Raw genomic sequence first — 23706 nt, 5'->3', positions numbered from 1 at the left:
TTTTTGTTGTTTTGTGGTAATATGGAATTAGCTTCACAACTCTTTAATTGTTGCCACTCTTAACAAAATTGTAATTATTCCCACAGGCTAATCCTTAGGCTATTTAGGGTCATTCTTAAGGTTAATTCTTTATGCTAATAAGGTTATAGTTTAACTATAAAGTTAAGCTTTATAATTGCTGAGATATAAAGTTTACATTAACAATTTTAGCCAATTATCAGAGATAAACTTTCTGTTCAATTTTTTATTTATTTATTTTATTTGGTTTGGTTTTGGTTCACACCCAGCTGTACCCAGGGCTTAGTCCTGTTCTGTGCTTCAAGATCCCTCCTACTGGGGTAAATCAGAGAGGGGTGTGTTAGTCTGGTGTCCGCCTAAGCAGAGCCCCCCGGCAGCCTCTTACTTCCACAATCCAAAATCACTGCCATACCCCCGACCCAACTCCACCATCTCAGGACAGACCTCACCAAGATACTATCTGCTGAAAATTCGGGTATGCCGGTTTTGTGACTGAAATCTCCAGGCTTTCTCAGGGTTGGGATGGGCTACCTCCCCCCACCTCCCTGAAATTCCAGAAACCTAGGCAGTCACATCCACACTCTAAAGCAGCTACCCAATTGGAAAGCTACACCTGCCTTACCGTCCTGATAAAAATACCAAATGCCCTGAACAAACACCATGACCTCTTAGCACCTGTATTGCAAACCATAATACACAAAAGGAAAAGGAGAGAAAGAGCAAGAAGGAAAGTGCCTCCCATAGAGGGAGGCTGGGGGGAGGGGGTGGGAGGTTGGGGGGTGGTGGTAGGGAAACGAGGGATGTTGGTGGTGGGAGGTGTGTACTGGTGGATGGATGGGTGCTGGATCGTTGTATGACTGAAACCCAATTTTAAACAGCTTTGTAATGGTCTATCTCATGGATATTCAGTTTAAAATTTTTAAAGAGAAAGTAATGTAGAGTTCATGCCCAATTCAATCAGCTTAATCAATGGCTGAATAAATAGCAGTACTGCTCCTACATTTAAAAAAAACAAAGGTCACTCCTGGTGTACTGGGGGGACTATATGGGGTGCTGGAGACTAAACTTAGGTCAGCCATATGCAAGGCAAGTACCTTTCCTCATGTGCTATTGCTCTGGCCCATTCTATTTTAATTTTAAGCTGTATGAACATGGATACATTTAGTATTAAATAAGAATTTTTTTCTTATGTGCTTTATTGCCATCTAATATGAAGGTTGGTAAATAATATTTAACTTCATAAAAATGATGGTGTTAAAGGCAAAGCTTACCACAAGATGGCTTAACTTTTCTAACTTGTCTTTCGTGGCATGTGTAGCATAACCCCTTTCTAAAACACATTTCAAACATTGACATAGTTTGGATCATGGCAAATGTTTGGCCAAAATGTTTGGGAAATATTTTTTTTATTATTAACTCAGTTTCAATGTAATGTTTTAAATAATTATTTCTGCTGTTTTACAGGACCTGGAAAACAGTGTGGGTGAACTTAGTGAAGGGCAAAGGCCCAGACTCTCAGCAGCAGTAGAGAATATCTTACTGGAATGTTCCACCTTTCCGCAGAAGTTTGTCACTAAGACAGAATCTTTGGATCAGAAATGTGCTCCTAAGCCATTATCTCAACAATATGACACGGTGACAGGTATACATACACGGAAGCATTGCTTCTTGGTCTGTCTTATATGAGAATATTTGAATTTGAATTCCATTGTACTATTTTTTTCTGTGCTGAATACTTTGTTTTTTTTTGTTTGTTTCTCTGTGTGTGTGTGTGTAGTGTTGGATTAAACCTAGGACTTTATGCATTGCATGCAAAATACAGTACTTCTGAGTTTATCTTTGGTTTCTCTGTGTTTGTCTTAAAATTGATAGTATATTTTCTAATTTGAATTGGAAAAAACCTTTTTTCTCAAACAGGTTTATAATATTGATTAACCAAATGTCCTTTAGCTAAAAGTATGATTTTTATATATATACATATATATTTATATATATACACATATATTTATACATATGTACTTAGAGCAGTATTTTCCTAAATGTGATTTCATGTATCAATCTTGATACACAAACAACTCTATGGTACATGAGATAATTTTGGTATTTTGCATATGGACATTTAAAATTTTAATGCAGATGTATTTACTTTTATACATTCTGGAAAATTTCACTAGGATGTTAGAACTGTGGCATAATGTGTCCTTTTCAGGACAATATTATCATAGATCACGATCATGATCACGATCATCCTGTTGTTGTCAATTGCCTCGAGCAGGCACTAGTAACGTCTCCTTTGTCCTAGCCCTGAGATTTTAAAGTGCCATATTCAAAGCTCTTTCAGGGTTAGGAGAATGAGACCCATCATTGTTACTGGTATTTGGCATATTGGGTACACCACGGGGAGTTTGCCAGACTCTGCCGTGTGGGCAGGTTACATTCGGTAGCCTGCCAGGTTGTCCAAAGTAAGAATGAGATAATAAGATGTTGCGTGGTGGGAGCTGGGTTTTGTAGTCTTTGGGTCTTGGCCATTGATGGGATTACACTGCGCCAGGGAGTCAGTTGGTGGGTGTGACCCCTGCCTACAGGAGGATGGAGGATCTGGGTGGAGGATGCTCAGCTCTGCTCGGGGTGGGTAGGGAAACTCAACCTGCCCCCCTCCAAGGGGCCCCAGTGAGGACAGCCAGGTGCGGGGGCAGAATTATCATAGATAATTCTGTAGAAATTAACTCTATTGTATGAATTTCTGACAGTATTTGGTACATATAGAACTACTTTAGAATTTCATTAATGAAACTCCTAATGTAAGTAATAGAGTAGAGGATAACCATTGCTATCATATATAGTTGATTCTTGTTTTCTGTGGTAGTTCTGTTCTATAGAGTGACCAGGAACACTGAATTAGCAAAAACTGAACAACTGTCACAAGGGAAATATCATGCTTGGTTTCTACAAGAGTCTCATCGTAACATTTTTGTTGAGTGGTTATATATTTTATGTGTGTTTTTATTTCTCTGCCCCTCTTCTGCACGGCAAAGCCTGGCAAGCTGCCCGTGATGTATTCGATATGCCAAACACAGTAACAAGTCTCACAATGGAGACGTCACTGGGCCCGCTCGAGCAAATCAATGAACAACAGGAGGACAATGGGCAGTGGGCCTTTATTGTCATCTTTTTCTATTCATTAACATTGAACTCAGACATTAATAGTGTAAGTGATGGGGCTGGAGTGATAGCACAGCAGATAGGGCATTTGCCTTGCACATGGCTGATCCAGGTTTGAGTCCCAGCATCCCATATGGTCCCCTGAGCACCGCCAGGGGTAATTCCTGAGTGCAGAGCAGGAGTAACCTCTGAGCATCACCGGATGTGACCTCCCCCCAAAAAATAGTGTAAATGTTAACTGAGTATAGATTATCTAATACCTCTCACAGGGTGAGAGACTGTCTGAGTTCATCATGTCAACCAAGACCATTCATGGTAACTCACAGTTCCAGAAGGCCGAATCTAAACGTTGGACATGGGAGTTTCCCAGTGGATGGTTCCACAACGAAATTGACCACATCATATTCAATCGACGGTTTTGCCTGATGGATGTCGCTGTTGTCCCAAAATTCCAAATGGGATCGGACCACCGTCTCCTTCGTGCAAAATTCTACTTCACAGAGAGGGGAGAAAGGGCTGCAAAATTTAAGAAGAGAACTCCCAGAACAACAATCAACTGGGAAATCTTTGGCACTATTGCTGCAACATGTGAAGATGCCGTCGCTGACAACATTGACGAGGAATACGATCGACTGGTTCATCTCCAGGATTGTGTGAGGAATGCCAAGAGAGAGATAACCACAAATAAATGCCTGTCTTTGAAAACTCTTGAGCTTATTTGCAAACGTGACTTGGCGCAAGCCTCAGGCAACCACAAGCAAACATCTGAGCTTGCAAAACAGTGCAGAGATAAAGGAAGACCTCAAAGAGAGAAGAGCAGCAGTGCTGGTAGATATGACAGAAGCCGGGAAAAGTATCCGCAATGCCCGCCTGTCCTTTGCCAACTACAAGACCAAGAATGACTGCCCTCCGATGTCCTGATGGATCTATCACATCTTCCAGAAGAGCAATGGAGAAGATGATCCATGACTTCCACTCTGATCTCTTTGATAGCCACGTCTACCTGCCCACATACCAAATTCTACAGGATGGATATGTCATTCCCAATGTTCTCCCTTCTGAAATCCGACACACCATTTCATTGGTAAAGAAGCAAAGAGCACCTGGCCCAAAGACAGACCCAAATACCTGAAGAATCTGCCGTCAGTACTCATCAATACACTGGCTCGTCTCTTCACATGCTGCCTGTCTGAATGCAAGATCCTGTCCCAATGGAAAACCAGCAGGACTGTACTACTGTACAAGAAGGGAGACATCCATGACATTGGCAACTATCGCCCGATCTGCCTATTGTCTGTCATCTACAAGCTGTTCACTCGAGTCATCCTGAATAGGATTGGCAGAACACTAGATGAAGGACAACCATGTGAGCAAGCCGGGTTCCGCAAAGGATTCAGCAAGATTGACCATATCCACATGATAACCAAGCTCATTGATATTTCTTTGGAATTCAAGATGCCGCTCTCTCTAACGTTCATTGATTTAAAGAAGGCCTTTGATTCTGTTGAGATGGAAGCAGTCATCAAAGCCGTAGCCAAACAAGGCGTTCAAACTCAGTACATCAGGATCCTTCGTGAGCTCTATTATGGATTCACTACCGGAATCTCACCATTCTACATAGAAGTGATCATCCATGTCAAGAGAGGGATTCAGCAGGGTGATACCATGTCACTGAAACTTTTCAGTGCCACCCTCGAGAATATCATGGGATGACTGGAATGAGAAGGAATGGGAGTGAAGATAGACGGTCGGCAACTATACCACCTCTGCTTCGCTGAAGACATTGATCTAATAACACCAAACATTAGCCAAGTGGCACCAGTGCTGGCCAACTTCGACCATGAGTGTGGAAAGGTCGGACTACAGCTGAATCTCACGAAGACAATGTTTATGAGAAATGGTCTCATTCCTGACGTTCCATTCGCTTTCAAAGGAACGAACATTTCCGAATGCAACAGTTATGTGTACCTAGGTCGAGAAGTCAACATGATGAATAACCTGGTACTTGAGTAGCACAGGAAGAAGAGAGCAGCTTGGAATGCCTTCAAGAGCATCAAAGAAGTAGCCAAGAGGACGAAGAACCTCCAGTTCCGGGCATATCTCTTCGATTCCACTGTTCTTCCTGCATTAACATACGCCTCAGAGACCTGGGCCCTACGAAAACAGGATGAGAACACTATTTGGGTCTCCCAAAGAGGAATCGAAAGAGCTATGCTTGGAGTATGACACTTCACTCAAATGAGAGAAAGAATCCAGAGTTCCGACCTCCATCGACGATCAAGAATTAGGGACGCTGTCTTGTTTGCTAAGGTGTCAAAAATCAGATGGGCTGAACAAGTAATGAGATTTGGAGACGACCACTGGACTAGAGCCGTTACCAACTGGATCCCACAGGACATCAAAAGACTGTGTGACTGCCCACCTACGAGATGGTCAGACTTCTTCATCAAGACCCTGAACGATCAATTTGAGGCTGTTCGTGTTCCTAGAACGAGCAGACGCCATTGGGCCACACTAGCACGCGACAGGGACGAATGGAGACATTGCTGGCGTTCGTGGAGCAAATCTATGAGTAACATGATGTCAAGTGATCAAGTAATCTAAATATTTTATATTCTCTTAAGTCAGCAGGTTTCAAGATGGCATAAAATGTGACTTATATTCACATACAGCTGATTGAGCAGTTTAAGGGAGCTGACACTAGATGGCGCTCACAGATCATATGAGAGTTGCCCAGTACTGGAGAATAGTCAGGAATTTGTTAAATTATCCTGTTTAGATCCTAATTCCTCCAGAATTAGGAAGAATTAACTAGAGTACAGTGAATTTCAAACTTCAAACACACTATAGATATTTGTTTCATTTAATTGAAAAAAATGGACAAGGTAGCATAAGTTTGAGCTTATTGTTTATACAATTTAACAGACTTTGGGTTTTCAGAATTTCGCTTTTGTGCCACACCGTCTGTGCTTAGGATTTACTCCTAGCTCTGAGCTCAGGGATCATACTCACAGGACTTGGAGGTCATGTATAGTGCCAGGGATCGAACCTGGGTCACCCACATTCAAGCCAAGTGCCCTACCTGTTGTACAAATCTCTCTGGCCCCAGAGTTGTCAGAATTTTGAAAATAAACTTGTACTGCAGATTTGTGTATCTTTAGGAAGGTACCTAATCTCCCTGAGCTCAATTTTCTTCATCTACCAAATAGAGAATAATATTTGCTGTGGTTGCTATATACTGCTATAGAACGAACTGTTTCAAAGTGTAGAGGTTGAAAAAGGGCAAGCGTTTATCCTCTTACTTTGCTATTAAATTCATAAATGGAAGTGGCTTAGTTGGGTGGTCTCGGGTTCTCTTTATGAGGTAGTCAAGCTGTTGGCTACAGCTGAGGTCATCTTAGGCTTCAGCTGGGCTTGAAGGATCTGCTTTCCAAGTCCGCTCATGTCTACACTAGCCAGAGGCCTCAGATCTTGGCTATGTGAACAGCTCCCAGAGAGCTGTTCATGATGGAGCAGCTGGCTTGCCCCAGAGCAGATGATCTGAGAGAAAAAGAGCCAATTTAGAAGTTACAGTGTCTTTGGTAACCAAATATCAGAAGTTACCTGCTATTACTTTTGCCTCATTCTGTCAATAGCAAGGCCAGTCCTGGAATAAAGCAGAAGATGACAGAAAATTGGACCAACAGGAAACAGGGATCACTGGGAGCTATCTTAAAGGCTTGGTAGCCACAAATAGCATTTGTCTCATAGTGTCATTAGAGTGAATAAGTGACACTGCATATAAAGTAGTTGGCATGGTGCTTCATAGCTAATAGCTGTTCTTTATGTAAAAATATCTTCTCAAGTAAATTTAGTAGAACCAGACCTGGTTAACTGTGGCTAGGGAGAACCAATTTATGCCTCCGTTTCAAGAATTTTGCTATGCAATGGTTATTGTATAAGAATACAAGAGTGAATTCCTCTTATCTTCTTTTGCTGTCTAATATGCCTTTTATCCTGATTTTTTTTTAAATAGCTTTGCTTACAGTCGCTCTTGGTTTTTACCTTGCATCCCCTTGCCCCTGCTCTTGTTTAGAAAGTCTCTCTCTCTCTCCCCTCTCCCCAGCCTTGCAAGCTGGAGTTTGTTTCCTACCACTGTTTCCTACCCAGAGGCTCTCAGTTTGGGTTGAATCACAAATAGATGCCAAATAAGCTTTGAAAAGTTTTCTTGGGAATGCTAAAATATAAATTGATATTTTAAACAAGTTGGGAGGTCTCTGAGCTATACTAGAATACTTGTATTACTTGGAAAATTTGTATTGAATACCTACTGTGTACTCAGTTGCTTTGTTAGGAACTTGAGCTACAGAGATGTTAGACATCTGCTTTTAAAAGAAGTTTGCAAACTTATGTAGGAGAAATCCAAGAGAGATAACAATTAATATATTGTAATTGTCCAATGCAGACTATGGGAATAGAAAGGATGTTTGAGCCCACACAAGAAGACGCAGAGATTTCTCATAAAACCCTGTGAGTTGAATCTTTAAAAAGCTAGTCAGATGATGACCTATCATAAGAATGTTCCTGTTTTTTCATTCATTCAGGAAAGCAAATATGAGTATTTGCTGTGCTCCGAACACATTCTTAGTGCTAGGAATAAAAGACCAGGTGAAGGCTTACCCATCATGATTTTTTTTCTATATAGAGGTAATAGAGAAGAAAGCAAACTAATTCAATAAACTACTAAAGCTATTATGAAACAGTTCATATAGATGGGGCTATAGCTTGGTTGTATCTGAGGAGGATGTTTTTAAGCCTCAGATACCTTGAAGCTGGAGCAGCAGTGAGCAGAAACCAGGTTCTACTTTGAGTAGGTCCTACCCAGGTCCTACCAAGGAGGTTTTTTTTTTTTAAATTGTTTTATGATCCTTTTATTTTTTCCCTATTTATTTCTCAGTATTTCAAATTATAGAAAGTAACTTTGACTAGCTTATGTATTTTTCATGTCACCATTTTTTTTTATAATTTTTTGTTAGTGAATCACTGTGAGGTACTATTACAGACTACCAAACTTTCGTGCTTGGGTTTCAGTCATACAATGATCAAGTACCATCCCTCCACGAGTGCCCATTTTCCACCATCAATGGTCCCAGCATCCCTCCCACCACCCCCACCCAGTCCCCCCAACCCCCGCTTCTGTGGCAGGGCATTCCCTTTTGTTTACCAGGGAATTATTTTTTTACTTCTTCCCCTTTGTTATTGTGATGAGTAGTTGGGACTGGGTGGGGAGGTTCATGCAAATATGCTTGCATATTTGATGTGGGTGCTACTCAGGGTTTTATACTTCAGTGGTGGTGCTAACCGGGGCCACATGTTTGTGGTACTCCTGAACATTTTTGGCTGCAGTGGTTGATAGGGTCACACACTTTCCTGTTAATGCCAACATTACAGATGGCAGAGCTGCTGGCATTGCATTCGACATGTGGAATGGTGCCTACAGTCGAACTCATGACCTCATTCCAGCAAAAGGCAGGTACTGTGCTACTGGGTCAAATCACTGCGGCCTGAGAGAAAGGATATTTTTAAATTTAGTCTGAAACAATAAGGACTTACTGGTTCACAAATCAAATGAAACACCAATCTTCTTATTTATTCCCATGAATAATTTAGTTTAAATTTTTATTTAATTCTGAATTTTGGGGAATATTTAAAACCATTAGAGATATAAAAATGATGATGAGTGATATGATCATTTTTATTTTGCAAGATAACCTGAGATGGAATATAATGTAATGCATAGATTGGAGAGAATTAAGACGGAGACTAGGAACCTGATTAGGCAACTACCAAAAAAATCTGGTGAAACATTCCATAGTGAGATAAATAGCCAGTGTATCAGCATCAATTGTGTAAGCTATCTTTTCCTCTTTTTCTACTGAATTACCAAGCCAATTTATTAAATTTTTGTAAATGGAGATTTTTTTTTTTATGAAGTCTTTAATTCTACATTCTTTTTCTTTTCCTTTTTGTTCCTTTTTGTTTTGTTTTGTTTTTTGTTATTTGGGTCACACCCAGTGGTGCTCAATTCCTTACTGCTGGATCTGCACTCAGGGATTACTCCTGGTGGTGCTTGGGGGAACCATATGAGGTGCTCAGGATCAAACCCAGGTTGGCATTTGTATGTACGGCAAGCACCCTACTTGCTGTACTATCACTCTGGCTCTATTCTGTATTTTTTATGATCTAAAATATGTTAGCTCTTGTGACTTCATGGTTTGTTATATTTTCAGTTCGGGCAGATTTCTCTTAAATTTTTTTTTTGTTAAATTTTTTCTGGGTTTTTGTTTTGTTTGCGGGATGGGGGAAGCACCTGATGGTGCTCATGACTTATTCATGGCTCTGTGCTCAGGGATCACTCCTGCCTGGACTTGGGGCACCATATGGGATGCCAAACATTGAACCTAAGTCAGCTGTGTTCATGGCATGCCCATTGCACTATCTCTCCAGACCCCATTCCTTAAATTTGATGGAGTTTTATGTTGCTCCCCATTGTGTCTTCTGTGCTCTAGATCCTCCAAATTCCAGTAGGCGGGGGTCACACCCACCAACTGGCCCCCTGGCGCCGTGTAATCCCATCAACGGCCAAGATTCAGAGACTATAAAACCCAGCTCCCAGAAGCGCGTGGCTGCGCAACATCTTATCATCTCATTCCTACTTTAGACAAACTGGCTGGCTACGGAATGTAACCTGCCCACACGGCAGAGTCTGGCAAACTCCCCGGGGCGTACCCAATATGCCAAATACCAGTAACAATGATGGGTCTCATTCTCCTAACTCTGAAAGAGCCTTGAATATGGCACTTTTTAAAAAAATGTCAGGGCTAGGACGAATGAGACGTTACTGGGGCCTGCTTGAGGCAATCGACGAATAACAGGATGGTTGTGATTGTGATTGTGATTTTTTTCAGGAAAGTTTATTGACACTATGATTTAGGAGCTTGTTCATAATAGAGTTGTTTTAGGCATACAATGTTCCACACCAATCCCTCCACCAATATTCCCAGGTTTCTTCCCATTCCCCAATCTGCCGTCTTGGCAGGCGTATAGCACTGCACTGTAGCACTGTCCTCCCATTGTTCATCGATTTGCTCGAGTGGGCCCAGTAACATCTCCATTGTGAGACTCGTTGTTACTGTATTTGGCATATCGAATATGCCACAGGTAGCTTGCCAGGCTTTTGCTGTGCGGGCGAGATACTCTCGGTAGCTTGCTGGGCTCTCCAAGAGGGGCGGAGGAATCGAATCTGGCTCTGCCGATAGGCCACGCGCAAGGCAAACGACCTACCGCTGTGCTATTGCTCCAGCCCAGCAGGCATATAATAAATTTATTTCATGTTACTTGGTCCAGTAAAACTGAAAGGAATGGCAAGTAGAATGATCAGATTACAAGTCAATAAATACTCCTTTTATAATATTTTTCTGTGTGCCACACTAAGCAGTGCTCAGGCTCAGTCCTCCCCTCCCCTCCTTTCCAAGGCTGCTCTTACAGTGCTCGGGGCCGGCATGCAGTGCTGGAGATCAAACCTAAGTTTCTGGAAGTGCCAGGCATGTGCTCTATGTTTGAGTTATCTCCCCTCTCCAGGTTTTCATACTTTCCTTGGCAGTTCTCAGGGATTTATTCCATATAAATGATCATAGAGTTATACCAGGGCTGGAGCGATAGCACAGCGGGTAGGGCGTTCGCCTTACAAGCGGCCAACATGGCCGACCCGAGTTCGATTCCTCCGCCCCTCTCGGAGAGCCCGGCAAGCTACCGAGAGTATTCGATATGCCAGACACAGTAACAACAAAGTCTCCAATGGAGACGTTACTGGGCCCGCTCGAGCAAATCGACGATCAACGGGAGGGCCTTTACCTTTACCTTAGAGTTATACCAGTATTAGAAGACTGTTTTTTAGAGTATTCTTACTGTTTGTTCAGAATTTGTTTTATGCTCCTCAGGAAGATTTTATACACTGCCACTGTCACTGTCCTCCCGTTGTTCACTGATTTGCTCAAGGGGCCCGGTAATGTCTCCATTGTGAGACTTGTTGTTACTGTGTTTTGCATATCGAATACGTCATGGGTACCTTGCCAGGCTTTGCCGTAAGGGCAAGATACTCTCGGTAGCTTGTCGGGCTCTCCGAGAGGGGTGGAGGAATCGAACTCGGGTCAGCCATGTTGGCCGCCTGCAAGGCAAATGCCCTATGCACTGTGCTGTTTTCTGCACCTTTAAAATTTTATTCATAATTACTTTATAGTTTTGTCACCATTGAAAGTTTTATTTTTTCATTTTTAGGAAAAATGTGCTATAATGTATAGAGTATTTTATAATGTAGCATATTGCTGCAATATAGAAAAATATGAGGTTTATGTATTTAGTTTCTAGTCACATACAAACTTCTCTTAATCATGTTCAATTTATTGGGGTGGTACATACCCAGCACGATGCTTGGGGAGGTCACTCATGGTGGTGCTCAGCGGACTATGTGATGCTGAGGGTTGAACCCAAGGCAAAAGAATGTGCTACAACCTTTCGAACTATCTTCTTGGTTCATCCTTATGCCCAGCTTTGTGCTAAGGGGTAACTCTTGGTTGTACTCTGGGGATCAGATAGTACCACAGCTTGATCCAAGACCTCCAAACTGCAAACTATGTACTGAACACCTCGAGCTATCTCTCTGGTCCCCCTTTAAATAATTTTTTTTTGGAGGTCTACATCTGGTGATGCTTAGGGCTTACTCTTGGCTCTGTATTCAGAAATTACAACTGGTGGTGCTTGGGGGACCATGTGGGATGCTGGGGATTGTTCTCGGGTTGGTCACATACAAGGCAAGTACCATACCCGCTGATTATCACTCCAGCCCATCTCATTTTTAATTTTTTTCCTTGACTTACATATCCTTACATATCCTTGACTTTTCCTTACTGATTTTTCTTGTATACAACCATATAATCAGTACAAAAACCTTTCTTTCAGAATTTTATACCCAATTTTAGCATTTCATGTAAAATTATTTTAATTCATTTCCCAGTCTCTTTTATTTTGTTGTTGGAAAAGTGATATAAGTGTAGAATAAGAAACATCAGGACATAGTCTAATTTAATGCCTGGAATAACAGTTATTTTAACTACCATTCCTTTCTTACTATGGATCTTATTACCGTTGTTTAAATTAGTTTTATATTATACAAGATAATTTTATGAGAATAAAACAGATAGTAACGCTGAAAAATTGTTTTTATAGACTGAATACTGGGAAGATGAAAATTAAAACTGTGTATATATTTGGTTCTATTTAAAACCCACTTAATAAGATAAAAGAACAGGGTTATTATTTGCTATACCTAAGAAATTATTAGCTGATTACTTTTAAGTGGAAAATGTCTGTGGACTCTTTAAAATAGTATTTTCTATATAAAACGATCACGATCACGACCATCCTGTTGTTCGTTGATTGCCTCGAGCAGGCCCCAGTAATGTCTCCTTCATCCAGCCCTGAGATTTTTTTAAAAGTGCCATATTCAAGGCTCTTTCAGGGTTAGGAGAATGAGACCCATCATTGTTACTGGTGTTTGGCATATTGGGTACGCCACGGGGAGTTTGCCAGACTCTGCCGTGTGGGCAGGTTACATTCAGTACCCTGCCAGTTTGTCCAAAGTAGGAATGAGATAATAAGATGTCACACGGCCGCGCGCTTCTGGGAGCTGGGTTTTAAAGTCTCTGAAATATATATAAAATAATTTAGTTTAAAATGTTTCATGTCTGTTTTTATTGATTAAAAATCAAAATGAGACGTACTATTTTAAAGTGCTCTCTTGAAAAAGTGACCATCAATTACCAAAAAAATTCACAATTTTTAAAGGAATCTTTTAGCAAGAATAAGAAATAGGAACACTGATCTGGAGTTGAGTAATGTGGATTTTAATTTCTCTCTGTCTCCCTATCTAATTTTCAGGCAGCTATCTTCCATGGAACCTTAGCTTTGTCAGTGGAAGTCAGTTATAATAGTATTTGTACTGTCAACCTTAGAGAATGATTGTGAGAATCAAAATAAGGGAAATACTGCATATGAGAGATTTCTATATAATGTATGTGAAAGTGCTTTGCAGTGTTAAGTACAGTAAGATACACTGGCATTAACTTAGCTCTTTGCTCTTGTATTATTTTTTTTTTAATTGTTGGGCCATATCTGGCTATGCTCAGGGTTTTTTCCCACTATATTATGTCTCCAGCCCCCTTTGCTTTTGTCTTTTGCTGACTTAAATATCATTATAATAAAAAAGAGGATTTGATTTTTCAAGAAAGTATTGTATTTACTTAATTTTTTTCCCCTTGTTTTGGGGTCAGAATCAGCATTGCTCAGGGCTTGCTCTTGGCACTGTGCTTGTGAATCACTTCTGGCAGGGTTTGGGGGGACCATATGCTGGGCTGAATATCAAACACAGGTCAGTTGCTTGCAAGAAAAGTGGCCAACTGTCTGTATTACTCTCTGGCCTCTGCAAAAAAATATTTAAAATAAATAAAAGTATTTGCCTACTATGTAGAAAAGCATTTTCTACATAGGAAGTTTCCTTTCATTAAGATTATATTTGAGATAGAAAGTATTCTATTGACTCTTATGGTTAGAAAAAATAAGCCCAAGCGTTAGGAGAAATGGTTATGTGTGGACTACATGAACAATTATTATTTGATTGCAAATTTAGAGTAGCCTCTAGATTTATTTATGAATGTAGGCACTTTTTGTCTTCTCTGTTAACTTTTTAAATTGCATATAAGGTGAGTACTAGATGTTTTGGATTTCAGTACACTATTTCTTCTAATTCAGGAGGTAAAAAATATTGAGTTTTAGTCAACTATTTGTTCTTTTTCTAAAATGAATATTTTCTTGTTTATATGTTTGGTGACAGGTGCCATTTTTGGAGACTCAGATGCTAGTCACGGCCCAATGAGTCTGGGAGAACTGGAGTTGCAGTCAAGTTCTAACCTTGCTCTTCCCAAAACGCAACTGTCAGCAAAAGAAAATAATGTTAAGGCATCATTAGATGGTGAAGATTTTCTTCAGGTACCAAATTAATGTATTGAATTTTTTGTTGTTGTTGTTACTTCAATGAGAATGATGACACTAATAACTTAGCAGAGTATATATTGTCAGGAGCACCGGCTCTGGAATGGAGCAATCTCCAAGCAGGCCTTCTTTATTTACTAACCGAAGCCTGCATCCAAATCTTAATTTATCCGGTTTCTAACTGTGTCCTTGACCGTACCACTTAGCTTTTTCCTAAAGCTTAATTTCCTCTTTAAATTAGGGATGATGAAATGCTACAACACTGATAAACCAGTAGGAGCACACCAAATGGGAGAAGGCAGCCAATCTCAATTAATAAAACATAAACAAAGAAGGCTTACCCTGTAACAACATCTTAGTAATCTCTCATACGAGGACTTAATGTCTCCATAATGAGACACAACAACTTATTGGTCTACGCTTGGAAGCCTGCCTCCAGTGCTGGAGGAGAAGGCAGTTGGGATAGAGAAGGGATCACTAGGACAATGGATAGGTAGAAATGATTGTACTAGATAAGATCTGTGTGCTGAAAGTAGGTGAAGGAACAAACATGATGATCCTCTCAGTACCTATATTCAGGTACCAAATTAATGTATGGAATTTTTTTGTTGTTGTTGTTGCTTAAATGAGAATGATGACACTAATAGTAAGTAAGTAAGTAAAGGCCCTCCCGTTGATCGTCGATTTGCTCGAGCGGGCCCAGTAACGTCTCCATTGGAGACTTTGTTGTTACTGTGTTTGGCATATCGAATACTCTCAGTAGCTTGCCGGGCTCTCTGAGAGGGGTGGAGGAATCGAACTCGGGTTGGCCGTGTTGGCTGCTTGTAAGGCGAACGCCCTGCCGCTGTGCTTGTCAGGAGCACTGGCATTGTATTGTTTTGTAAATTATATTATAATTTAGAGAATTTATAGTTTACATTGTATTGTAAACTATAATGCTCAAAAGGAGAGAGAGAAAGAAGAAAAGTGTCTGGGGGTCAGAGAAGGGAGTGGGAGGGAAAATGGGGACATTGGTAATAGGAAATGTACACTGATGTGAGGAATGGGTGTTGGAACATTGTATGACTGAAACCTAATCATGAACAGCTTTGTAATGGTATATCTCATGGTGATTCAATAATTTCTTTTTTTTTTTGCTTTTTTTGGGGGTCACACCCAGCGATGCTCAGGGGTTACTCCTGCCTTTCCACTCAGGAATCACTCCTGGTGGTGCTGGGGGACCATACGGGATGCTGGGAATCGAACCTGGGTTGGCCGCGTGCAAGGCAAACGCCCTACCCGCTGTACTATTGCTCCAGCCCCATGATTCAATAATTTTTTAAAAATAAACAAGGGATAGGGGCTGGAGAGATAGCACAGCAGGTAGGGCATTTGCCTTGCACGCCGCCAACCCGGGTTCGATTCCCAGCATCCCATATGGTCCCCTGAGCACCACCAGGAGTAACTCTTGAGTGCAGAGTCAGAAGTAAACCCCTGTGCATTGCCAGGTATGACCCAAAAAGCAAAAAAAATATATAAATAAACAAGGGATGAAAAGCACTGTGTATCGGATGACTGCCACCTATTTTAATAGCTAACTTTTACATCTGTTCTAGTGCAATATCTCGTTCAGAAATTTGCACATAGTAGGTGTTCAGCTTCTTTACCATGTTAACATTTGCAAATGTATTATGACAGCCTAAGAAATTTCATACTTGGATCAACTAATGGTCCATGCAATCTTGTTTACTGAAGGAATGGGATAATTGCTCTCCAGAATCTTCTCTAAAAATATTCATGTTATTAAATATAGTCTTGTATCATAATAGCAAAGGATTTTCCACTATGGTTTAATTTATTCAGTAAGTATGTCTAATGTGTGTGCTGTTGAGGATGAAAGCAAAACATAAGTAAATATTGTTTTTTGGAACCATTTTATCATTTTTTGGAGGGTTCAGTATCAATAACCTGTGACTGAGTTACTGATAACACAGGCAAATGATAAAAAGGTCGTTGGTAATGAGTATTTTTATTTTTGGTTTTGGTTTTTGGATCTAACCTGGGCTTCCCCATGTAGAACATGTAGATCTTTGAGCCAAATCTTTCAGTGTTGTCCTGTTTTAAAATAAAACTATGGAGTGTTACTAGATGAATGGGCCTCGAAAATTGCCTTCAGTAAAGAAATATGACTAGAAATAAAAATATCACTCGTCTATGTTACTTACTTGGTCCAGATAGTTCCATCTAAGTTCTTTATATTTTTAATTCATTTAGTCCTTATAGCAGTTTAATAGGTGGTTGTTATTATTGTTCTCATTTTATGAATGAGGAAATTGAGGTATCTAGAGGCTAAAACACATGCAATTTAACTCTTCACTATCAACTCTTAGTCACTGTCATAAAGGAAGGCAGCCAATAGAGAAGTTCCAGGCAAGATAGTCATAGTACACATCTCAGGAATAGGCAACAAAATAACATTTCCTCCAAGGCAGGAGCCTATCTGACTAATGGCTCCACACTTAAAATATCAGTATTAAAGCTAGTGATTACTATTGCAGCCAAAAGAGACTCATTTTTACCTCTAGATAAGTAGGTGCCTAAAGGAGCTGGAATGATTCCATTGGAGTTTATGTGGATGACGGGTGTTTCCAATTCTTCTCTACTTGTATTTTTCATAAGATAATTCTGACAAAGTCTATCTGATAGTCATTTTCCAGGGCTCATTCATAATTAGTTTCATAAAACAGGAAATGGAAGAAAGAAAACAGCCATTCATCACAATTTGTGGTTTGTGATTGTGAAGGAATTTTTCAACGACTATAATTTTCAAATTTGATTAGGTTATAGGTAAAGAAGAAAGATGATTGGGATGTATGATGGCATATGCGTTTCTTGAATGACAAAAGGAGGATAACAATACCATTGCACACTCTGAGAATTAAATGATTGTTGCTCTATATAAAATCTCTTTGAAAATTGCAGTGCATTATGCAAATGTTCATTTTATGCAAATGAATATATAGGAGAAGTTACAGCCAAATTAAGTTTTTATCCTGTCTAAATCCATCGTGTATATATATAGTCTGATTTGAAGTTATACAGAAATGAATATTTTAAATATTTGAATATTTAAAATCTTTGTTATCCAAAATTTAAAAATTTTATTTGCAATATCTTTTCCTTTACAATATATATTCCATTTCTCATTTGCTGATAGAAGTGAAAAGCAAATGATCAAAAGGCAATTAGAAGGCTTGCATAAAATTTCAATTTTTTTAAATAAAGTAGAATTTGAAGTTGTTTAAAAATAATATTGTGACTTTATGTTTTTAATTTTTAAGTATCAACCAAAGAGAGACCAAGAGTTTGAGCAAGTTGAACACAAGCCAGTATCAAGTCGTGTAATACGTGTCAGAAATAAATCTGACACTTCACTTTCTCAGCAACAAGGTGAGATTTGTCTTTTGTTCTTATTTATACACAAGAACCAATCATTTTATATTGTGTGGCAATAAAACACTCATTTATCTTCTACTTAAACATTTCTTAAATTACATTTAGGTCTGTATTCCATATGCCAAACACAGTTACAAGAAGCCTCACAATGGAGATATTACTGTGCCCGTTCTGGCAAATCGATGAACAACGGGAGAACAGTGACAGTGACATTTAGGTCCATATTGAAAATATGACTGAGTTTCTATAAATTAATTATTTGCCAGAAAGCCTCCAAGTTGTTGAAATTTAAAATCAGGTTTGTTAAAACTCTGTAGGATGCAGATTAAAACTTCCCCCATATCACTTTAGACTTGATAATTTTGTTATATTTTCTCTCTACATGGGAACAATCAGCTTCTTAGAAACATTTGAGCAATATTTAGGCCCAACACATTACAGATCTGTAAAGCTAAAGAGTGTTTTTTTGAAATCAGAATTTGATACCAATTAAATGGTAACTGCTTTGCTAATAAACAAGAATATTCTCTTGTTTTCTAATAGTAATAATTTGATTACTGACCTGGTACTGAACAAATACATGAGAATTCTTGTTTGTGTGCCATACTCTCTAGATTTTTGGTTTATTTTCTCATTTAGTTCATGGGGACAAATAATTGGATTATATTTGGTAGTTGTAAGTTTACCACAAGCATTAGGTTTTTTTTTTCTTTCTCATTTTTGGGTGACACTTGGTACTGCACAGGGCTTACTCCTCATTCAGTACTCAAGGGTGATTACTAAAGGGTTTGGAGAACTATTTGGAGTACGGGAGTCAAACCCCATCAGCCAATTGGCAAAAAGCTTACCTGTTGTACTTCTCTTCAACCCACCATAAACATGATTTCTAATGGATCAAAAACTGGTGGTTTTCCTTTAATTGTACCTTTGGTTCTGTTGTAATTGAGTGTCCACGTCGTCTTATCTCTATATAGAACAGTTGTCTCTTTTGAAGTATGGTATGATAAAGGCAGAGGTGTTATTTTGTAAAGGCTGTTTAGTGGTTATGTGGATCAACCAGTACAACTTAAAATGATTCTCTTATTTTTTTTTTAATTTTATTAGTGAAACACCATGACGTACAGTTGTAGACTTACAAATTTTTGTGCTTGGGTTTCAGTTATACAATGATCGAGTACCCATCCTCCACCAGTGCCCATTTTCTACCACCGCTGATCCCAGTACCCTTCCCACTCCCTAGTCCCCATCCCACCCTGCCTCTGTGGCAGGGCATTCCCTTTTGTTTTCTCTCTCTCTTTGGGTGCTGTGGTTTGCAAAAGAAGCATTAAGTAGCAATCATGTTCGGTCTATTGTCTACTTTCAGCATGCATCTCCCATCCTGGGGGGATCCTCCCAACACCCTTTATTTGGTGCTCCCTTCTCTATCTGAGCTGCCTTTTCCCCTAGCATGTGCAGCTGGCCTCCAAGCCTTGGAGTAAACCTCCTGGTACTTATCTCGGCTATTATTGGGTGTTAGTCTCCTATTTTGTTACTTTATGTTCCCCAGATAAATGTAATCTTTCTATATCTGTCCCTGTCTTTCAGACTCATTTCGCTTAGCATTATACTTTCCATGTAGTACCACTTGTATGTAAATTTCATGACTTCATCTTTTCTAACAGCTGTATAGTACTCCATTGTGTAGATGTACCAGAGTTTCTTTAACCAGTCTTCTATTCTTGGGCACTCAGGTTTTTTCCAGATTCTTGCTATTGTAAACAGTGCTGCAATGAACAAACAAGTGTAGATGTCACTTTGACTATACTTTTTTGCCTCTCTAGAATATATTCCCAGGAGTGGAATTGCTGGATCAAATGGGACTCAATTTCTAATTTTTTGAGAATCGTCAATACTGTTTTCCAAAAGGGCTGAACCAGTCTGCACTCCCACCAACATTAAAGGAGGGTCCCTTTCTTGCCACATCCATGCCAACAACGGTTGCTTTTCTTCTTTTGAATGTGGACCAGTCTCTGTGTCTCTATGGTGTGAGATGATATCTCATTGTTGTTTTGATCTGCATCTCCCTGATGATTAAAGATGTAGAGCATTTTCTCGTGGGCCTTTTGGCCATTCGGATTTCTTCTTTGAGAAATTTTCTGTTCATTTTGTCGCCCCATTTTTTGATGGGGTTGGATGTTTTCTTCTTGTGGAGTTCAACCAGCACTTTGTATGTCCTTGGTATCAACCCCTTGTCAGATGGGTATTAGGCGAATATCCTTTCCCATTCTGTAGACTGTCTTTGTATTTTGGTCACTGTTTCTTTTTAGGTGTAGAAGCTTCTTAGTTTAAGATAGTCCCTTTTGTCTATCTCTGTTTTCACTTGCTTGGACAGTGGCGTGACATCTTTGAAGATACTGTTAGCTTCAGTGTTGTAGAGGGTTTTGCCAACCTTCTCTTCAACGTACCTTATGGATTCCGGTCTGATGTTGAGGTCTTTAATTCATTTTGATCTGACTTTTGTACATGGTGTTAGGCAGAGATCTGAGCCCATTTTTTTGCATGTAGCTGTCCAGTTTTGCCAGCACAATTTGTTAAAGAGGCTTTCCTTGCTCTACTTCACATTTCTTGCTCCCTTATCAAACATTAGATGATCATATGTTTGGGGGGAGATGTCAGTATATTCAACCCTGTTTCATTGGTCTGTAGCTCTGCTTTGTTCCAGTACCATGCTGTTTTAATTATTACTACTTTGTAGTAAAGTTTGCAGTTAGGGAGGTTGATTCCTCCCATTTTCTTTTTTCCAAGAATTGCTTTAGCTATTCGTGGTGGCTTATTGTTCCATATGAATTTCAAGAGTGTTTGCTCCATTTCTTTGAAGAATGTCATGGGTATAGTTATAGGGATCACATTGAAGTTGTACAGTGCTTTGGGGAGTATTGCCATTTTGATAAAATTAATTCTACTGATCCATGAGCAGGGGATATCGTTCCATTTTCTCGTGTCCTCTTTTATTTCCTGAAGTAGCGTTTTGTAGTTTTCTTTTTACAGTTTCTTTTCTTCCTTAGTTAAGCTGATTCCTAGGTACTTGATTTTCTGGGGCACAATTGTGAACGGGATTGTTATTTTCATGTCGCCTTTTTCTCTCTCACTATTTGCGTATAGGAAAGCCATGGACTTTTGGGTATTCATTTTATAGCCTGCAACTTTACTATACAAGTCTATTGTTTCTAGGAGTTTCTTGTTGGAGGTTATAGGGTTCTCTAAGTATAGTATCATATCATCTGTGAATAGTGAGAGCTTGATTTCTTTCTCTCCTACCTGAATGCCCTTAATATCTTTCTCTTGCCTAACCGCTATTGCAAATACTTCCACTACTATATTGAACAGCAGTGGAGAGAGTGGGCATCCTTGTCTCGTCCCTGATCTTAGAGGAAAGGCTATCAGTTTTTCCCCATTGAGGATGAAGCTTGCTGTAGGCTTGTGGAAGATGACTTTAACTATAGTGACAAAAGTTCCCTCTATACCCATTTTGGTATGGGTTTTCATTATAAACGGGTGCTGGATCTTGTCAAATGCTTTCTCTGCATCTATTGATAGCATCATTATGATTTTTATCTTTTCTTTTGTTGATATTTGCTCGAGAGGGCCCAGTAACGTCTCCATTGGAGACTTTGTTGTTACTGTGTCTGGCATATCGAATACTCTCGGTAGCTTGCCGGGTTCTCCGAGAGGGGCGGAGGAATCGAACTCGGGTCGGCCATGTTGGCTGCGTGCAAGGCAGATGCCCTACCCACTGTGCAATCGCTCCAGTATATTGATTGATTTCCGAATGTTAAACCATCCTTGCATCTCCGGAATGAATCCCCCTTGGTCATGGTGTATGATCTTTTTGATGAGTTGTTGAATTCTATTTGCTAGTATTTTGTTGAGAATCTTCACATCTATGTTCATCAGGGATATCAGCCTGTAGTTTTCTTGTGGTGTCTTTGTTTCCTTTTGGTATTAGAGAGATATGGGCTTCATAGAAACCATTTGGGAGAGTTTCTTTTTCTTCATTTTCCTGGAAAAGCTTGAGAAGAACTGGCAATAGGTCCTCTTTAAATGTTGGAAAAATTTGCTAGTGAATCCATCTGGACCTGGACTTTTGTTTTTGGGAAGACTTTTGATTACAGTTTCAATTTCCTTGATGTTAATAGGTCTATTCAGGTACTCTAGATTTTCTTGATTCAGCCTTGAGAGATTATAGGAATCCAGGAATTTATCCATTTCTTTTAGGTTCTCTTGTTTCGTGGCATATAGTCTTTCAAAGTAGTCTCTGATGATCTTTTGAATTTCTCTGATTTCTGTTGTGATAACAGAACATTTCTCATTTCTGATTCGGTTTATTAGGGTTCTCTCTCTCTTTCTTTGTGTGTCTTGCTAGTGGTTTATCTATTTTATTTATTTTCTCAAAGGACCAGCTCTTGGTTTCGTTGGTCTTTCAGATTGTTTTTTTGGTTTCCATGTTGTTGATTTCTGCTCTAACTTTTATGATCTCTTTCGTTCTGGGGCACTGAGCAGCCGCTGAATCGGATCTTGTAAGTTATTTCATTTGAAAAAAAAAAATTACAGGTTTGCAGCCCCAACCGACAGCACATAGAGTCAGTTTCTGAATCTGTGCTCAGAAGTGACCCCTGGCAGTGTTCAGGGGACCATAGGGTGCCAGGAATTGAAGCAGGGTTGATTGCGTGCAAGGCAAGTGCCTTAACTCAGCACTATCTCTGTCCCCCAGGATTGACAATACTGTTTTTGCCATTGGACTGGAGCGATAGCACAGTGGTAGGGTGTTTCCCTTGCACGCAGCTGACTTGGCCGATCCGGGTTTGATTCCTCCAGCCCTCTTGGAGAGCCCAGCAAGCTACTGAGAGTGTCTCGCCCGCATGGCAGAGCCTGGCAAGCTACCTGTGACTTATTTGCTTTGCCAAAAACAGTAACAACAAGTCTCACAATGGAGACGTTACTGGGTCCGCTCAAGCAAATCGATGAACAACGGAAGGACAGTGCTACAGTTCCTTCTGCCTGATTTGGCTCCTTTTGTCAATCCTTTTCTAAGATCTTGAACTGTGAAGTCAAGTTGCTTATATGGCTCCTTTCTTCCTTTGTGAGAAATGCTGCAGAGCTATAAATTTTCCCCTTAACACAGCTTTAGCTGCATCCCATAGGTTCTGGTAACTCATGTCTTCATTCTCATTTGTTTTCAGGTATCTTTTAATTTCGTCCTTGACTTCCTTCCTGACCCACTCGTTGTTCAACAATACGTTGTTTAATTTCCAGGTGTTTTATTTGGTTTTCCTTGTCTCTGTGTGATTCACTTCTGTCTTCAGTGCCTTGTGGTCTGAAAAGATTGTTGATACTATTTCTGTCTTCCTGATTCTATTGGGGTATGTTTTGTGACCTAGTACATGGTCCATTTTGGAAAATTTTCCATGCGCACTGAAGAAGAATGTGTATTCTTTCTTTTGGGGGTATAAAGCCCTGTATCGGTCTATAAGCCTTCTCTCTTCTATTTTTTCCTTCAAAGCCAATGTTTACTTGCTGAGTTTTGTTCTTGTTGATCTACCCAGAGGTGATAAGGTGATGTTGAAGTCTCCAGCTACTATTGTGTTGCTAGCAATGTCCTCCCTAAAATCTGTTAGCAGTTGTTTTAAATATTTAGCTGTTCCCTCATTGGGTGCATATACATTTAAGAGTGTGATTTCTTCCTGTTGTATGTATCCCTTGATGAAGAGAAAATGGCCTTCACTGTCCCTTCTAATCTTTTTCAACCTGAAACTTATGTTGTCAGATACTAATATTGTCACCCTAGCTTTTTTGAGGGAGCTGTTTGCTTGCAGGATTGTTTTCCATCCTTTAACTTTGAGTCTGTGCTTGCTCTGACCATTCAGATGAGTTTCTTGCAGGCAGCAGAATGTTGGGTTCTGTCTCTGAATCCATTTTGCCACTCTGTGTCTCTTAATTGGTGAATTTAGAACATTGACATTGAGAGAG

The 23706-nt window shown here is 39.8% G+C and overlaps 1 protein-coding gene and 1 non-coding gene across 3 annotated transcripts in view; one reads left to right on the top strand and one right to left on the bottom strand.

The window, feature by feature from the left end:
- KIAA0586 (KIAA0586 ortholog) overlaps nt 1–23706 on the top strand; it is a 146191-nt gene that overhangs the window by 89469 nt on the left and 33016 nt on the right. For both annotated transcript variants that reach the window (XM_056133223.1, XM_056133222.1), the window contains exons 28-30: nt 1483–1660; nt 14108–14262; nt 17586–17694. In XM_056133223.1, the coding sequence (XP_055989198.1) occupies nt 1483–1660; nt 14108–14262; nt 17586–17694 (442 nt within the window). The remainder of the gene's footprint in view (nt 1–1482; nt 1661–14107; nt 14263–17585; nt 17695–23706) is intronic.
- Nucleotides 18157–18243, bottom strand: LOC130042224 (small nucleolar RNA SNORA24). Its single transcript, XR_008795173.1, has one exon. It is a non-coding gene; the product is annotated as a small nucleolar RNA SNORA24 (small nucleolar RNA).

This window comes from Sorex fumeus, unplaced genomic scaffold (genome assembly GCF_029834395.1).
Source record: "Sorex fumeus unplaced genomic scaffold, SorFum_2.1 ptg000098l, whole genome shotgun sequence".
Lineage (NCBI taxonomy): Eukaryota > Metazoa > Chordata > Mammalia > Eulipotyphla > Soricidae > Sorex > Sorex fumeus.
Note: the sequence above shows the minus strand (reverse complement) of the source record. Positions and strands in the feature narration are given on the sequence as shown.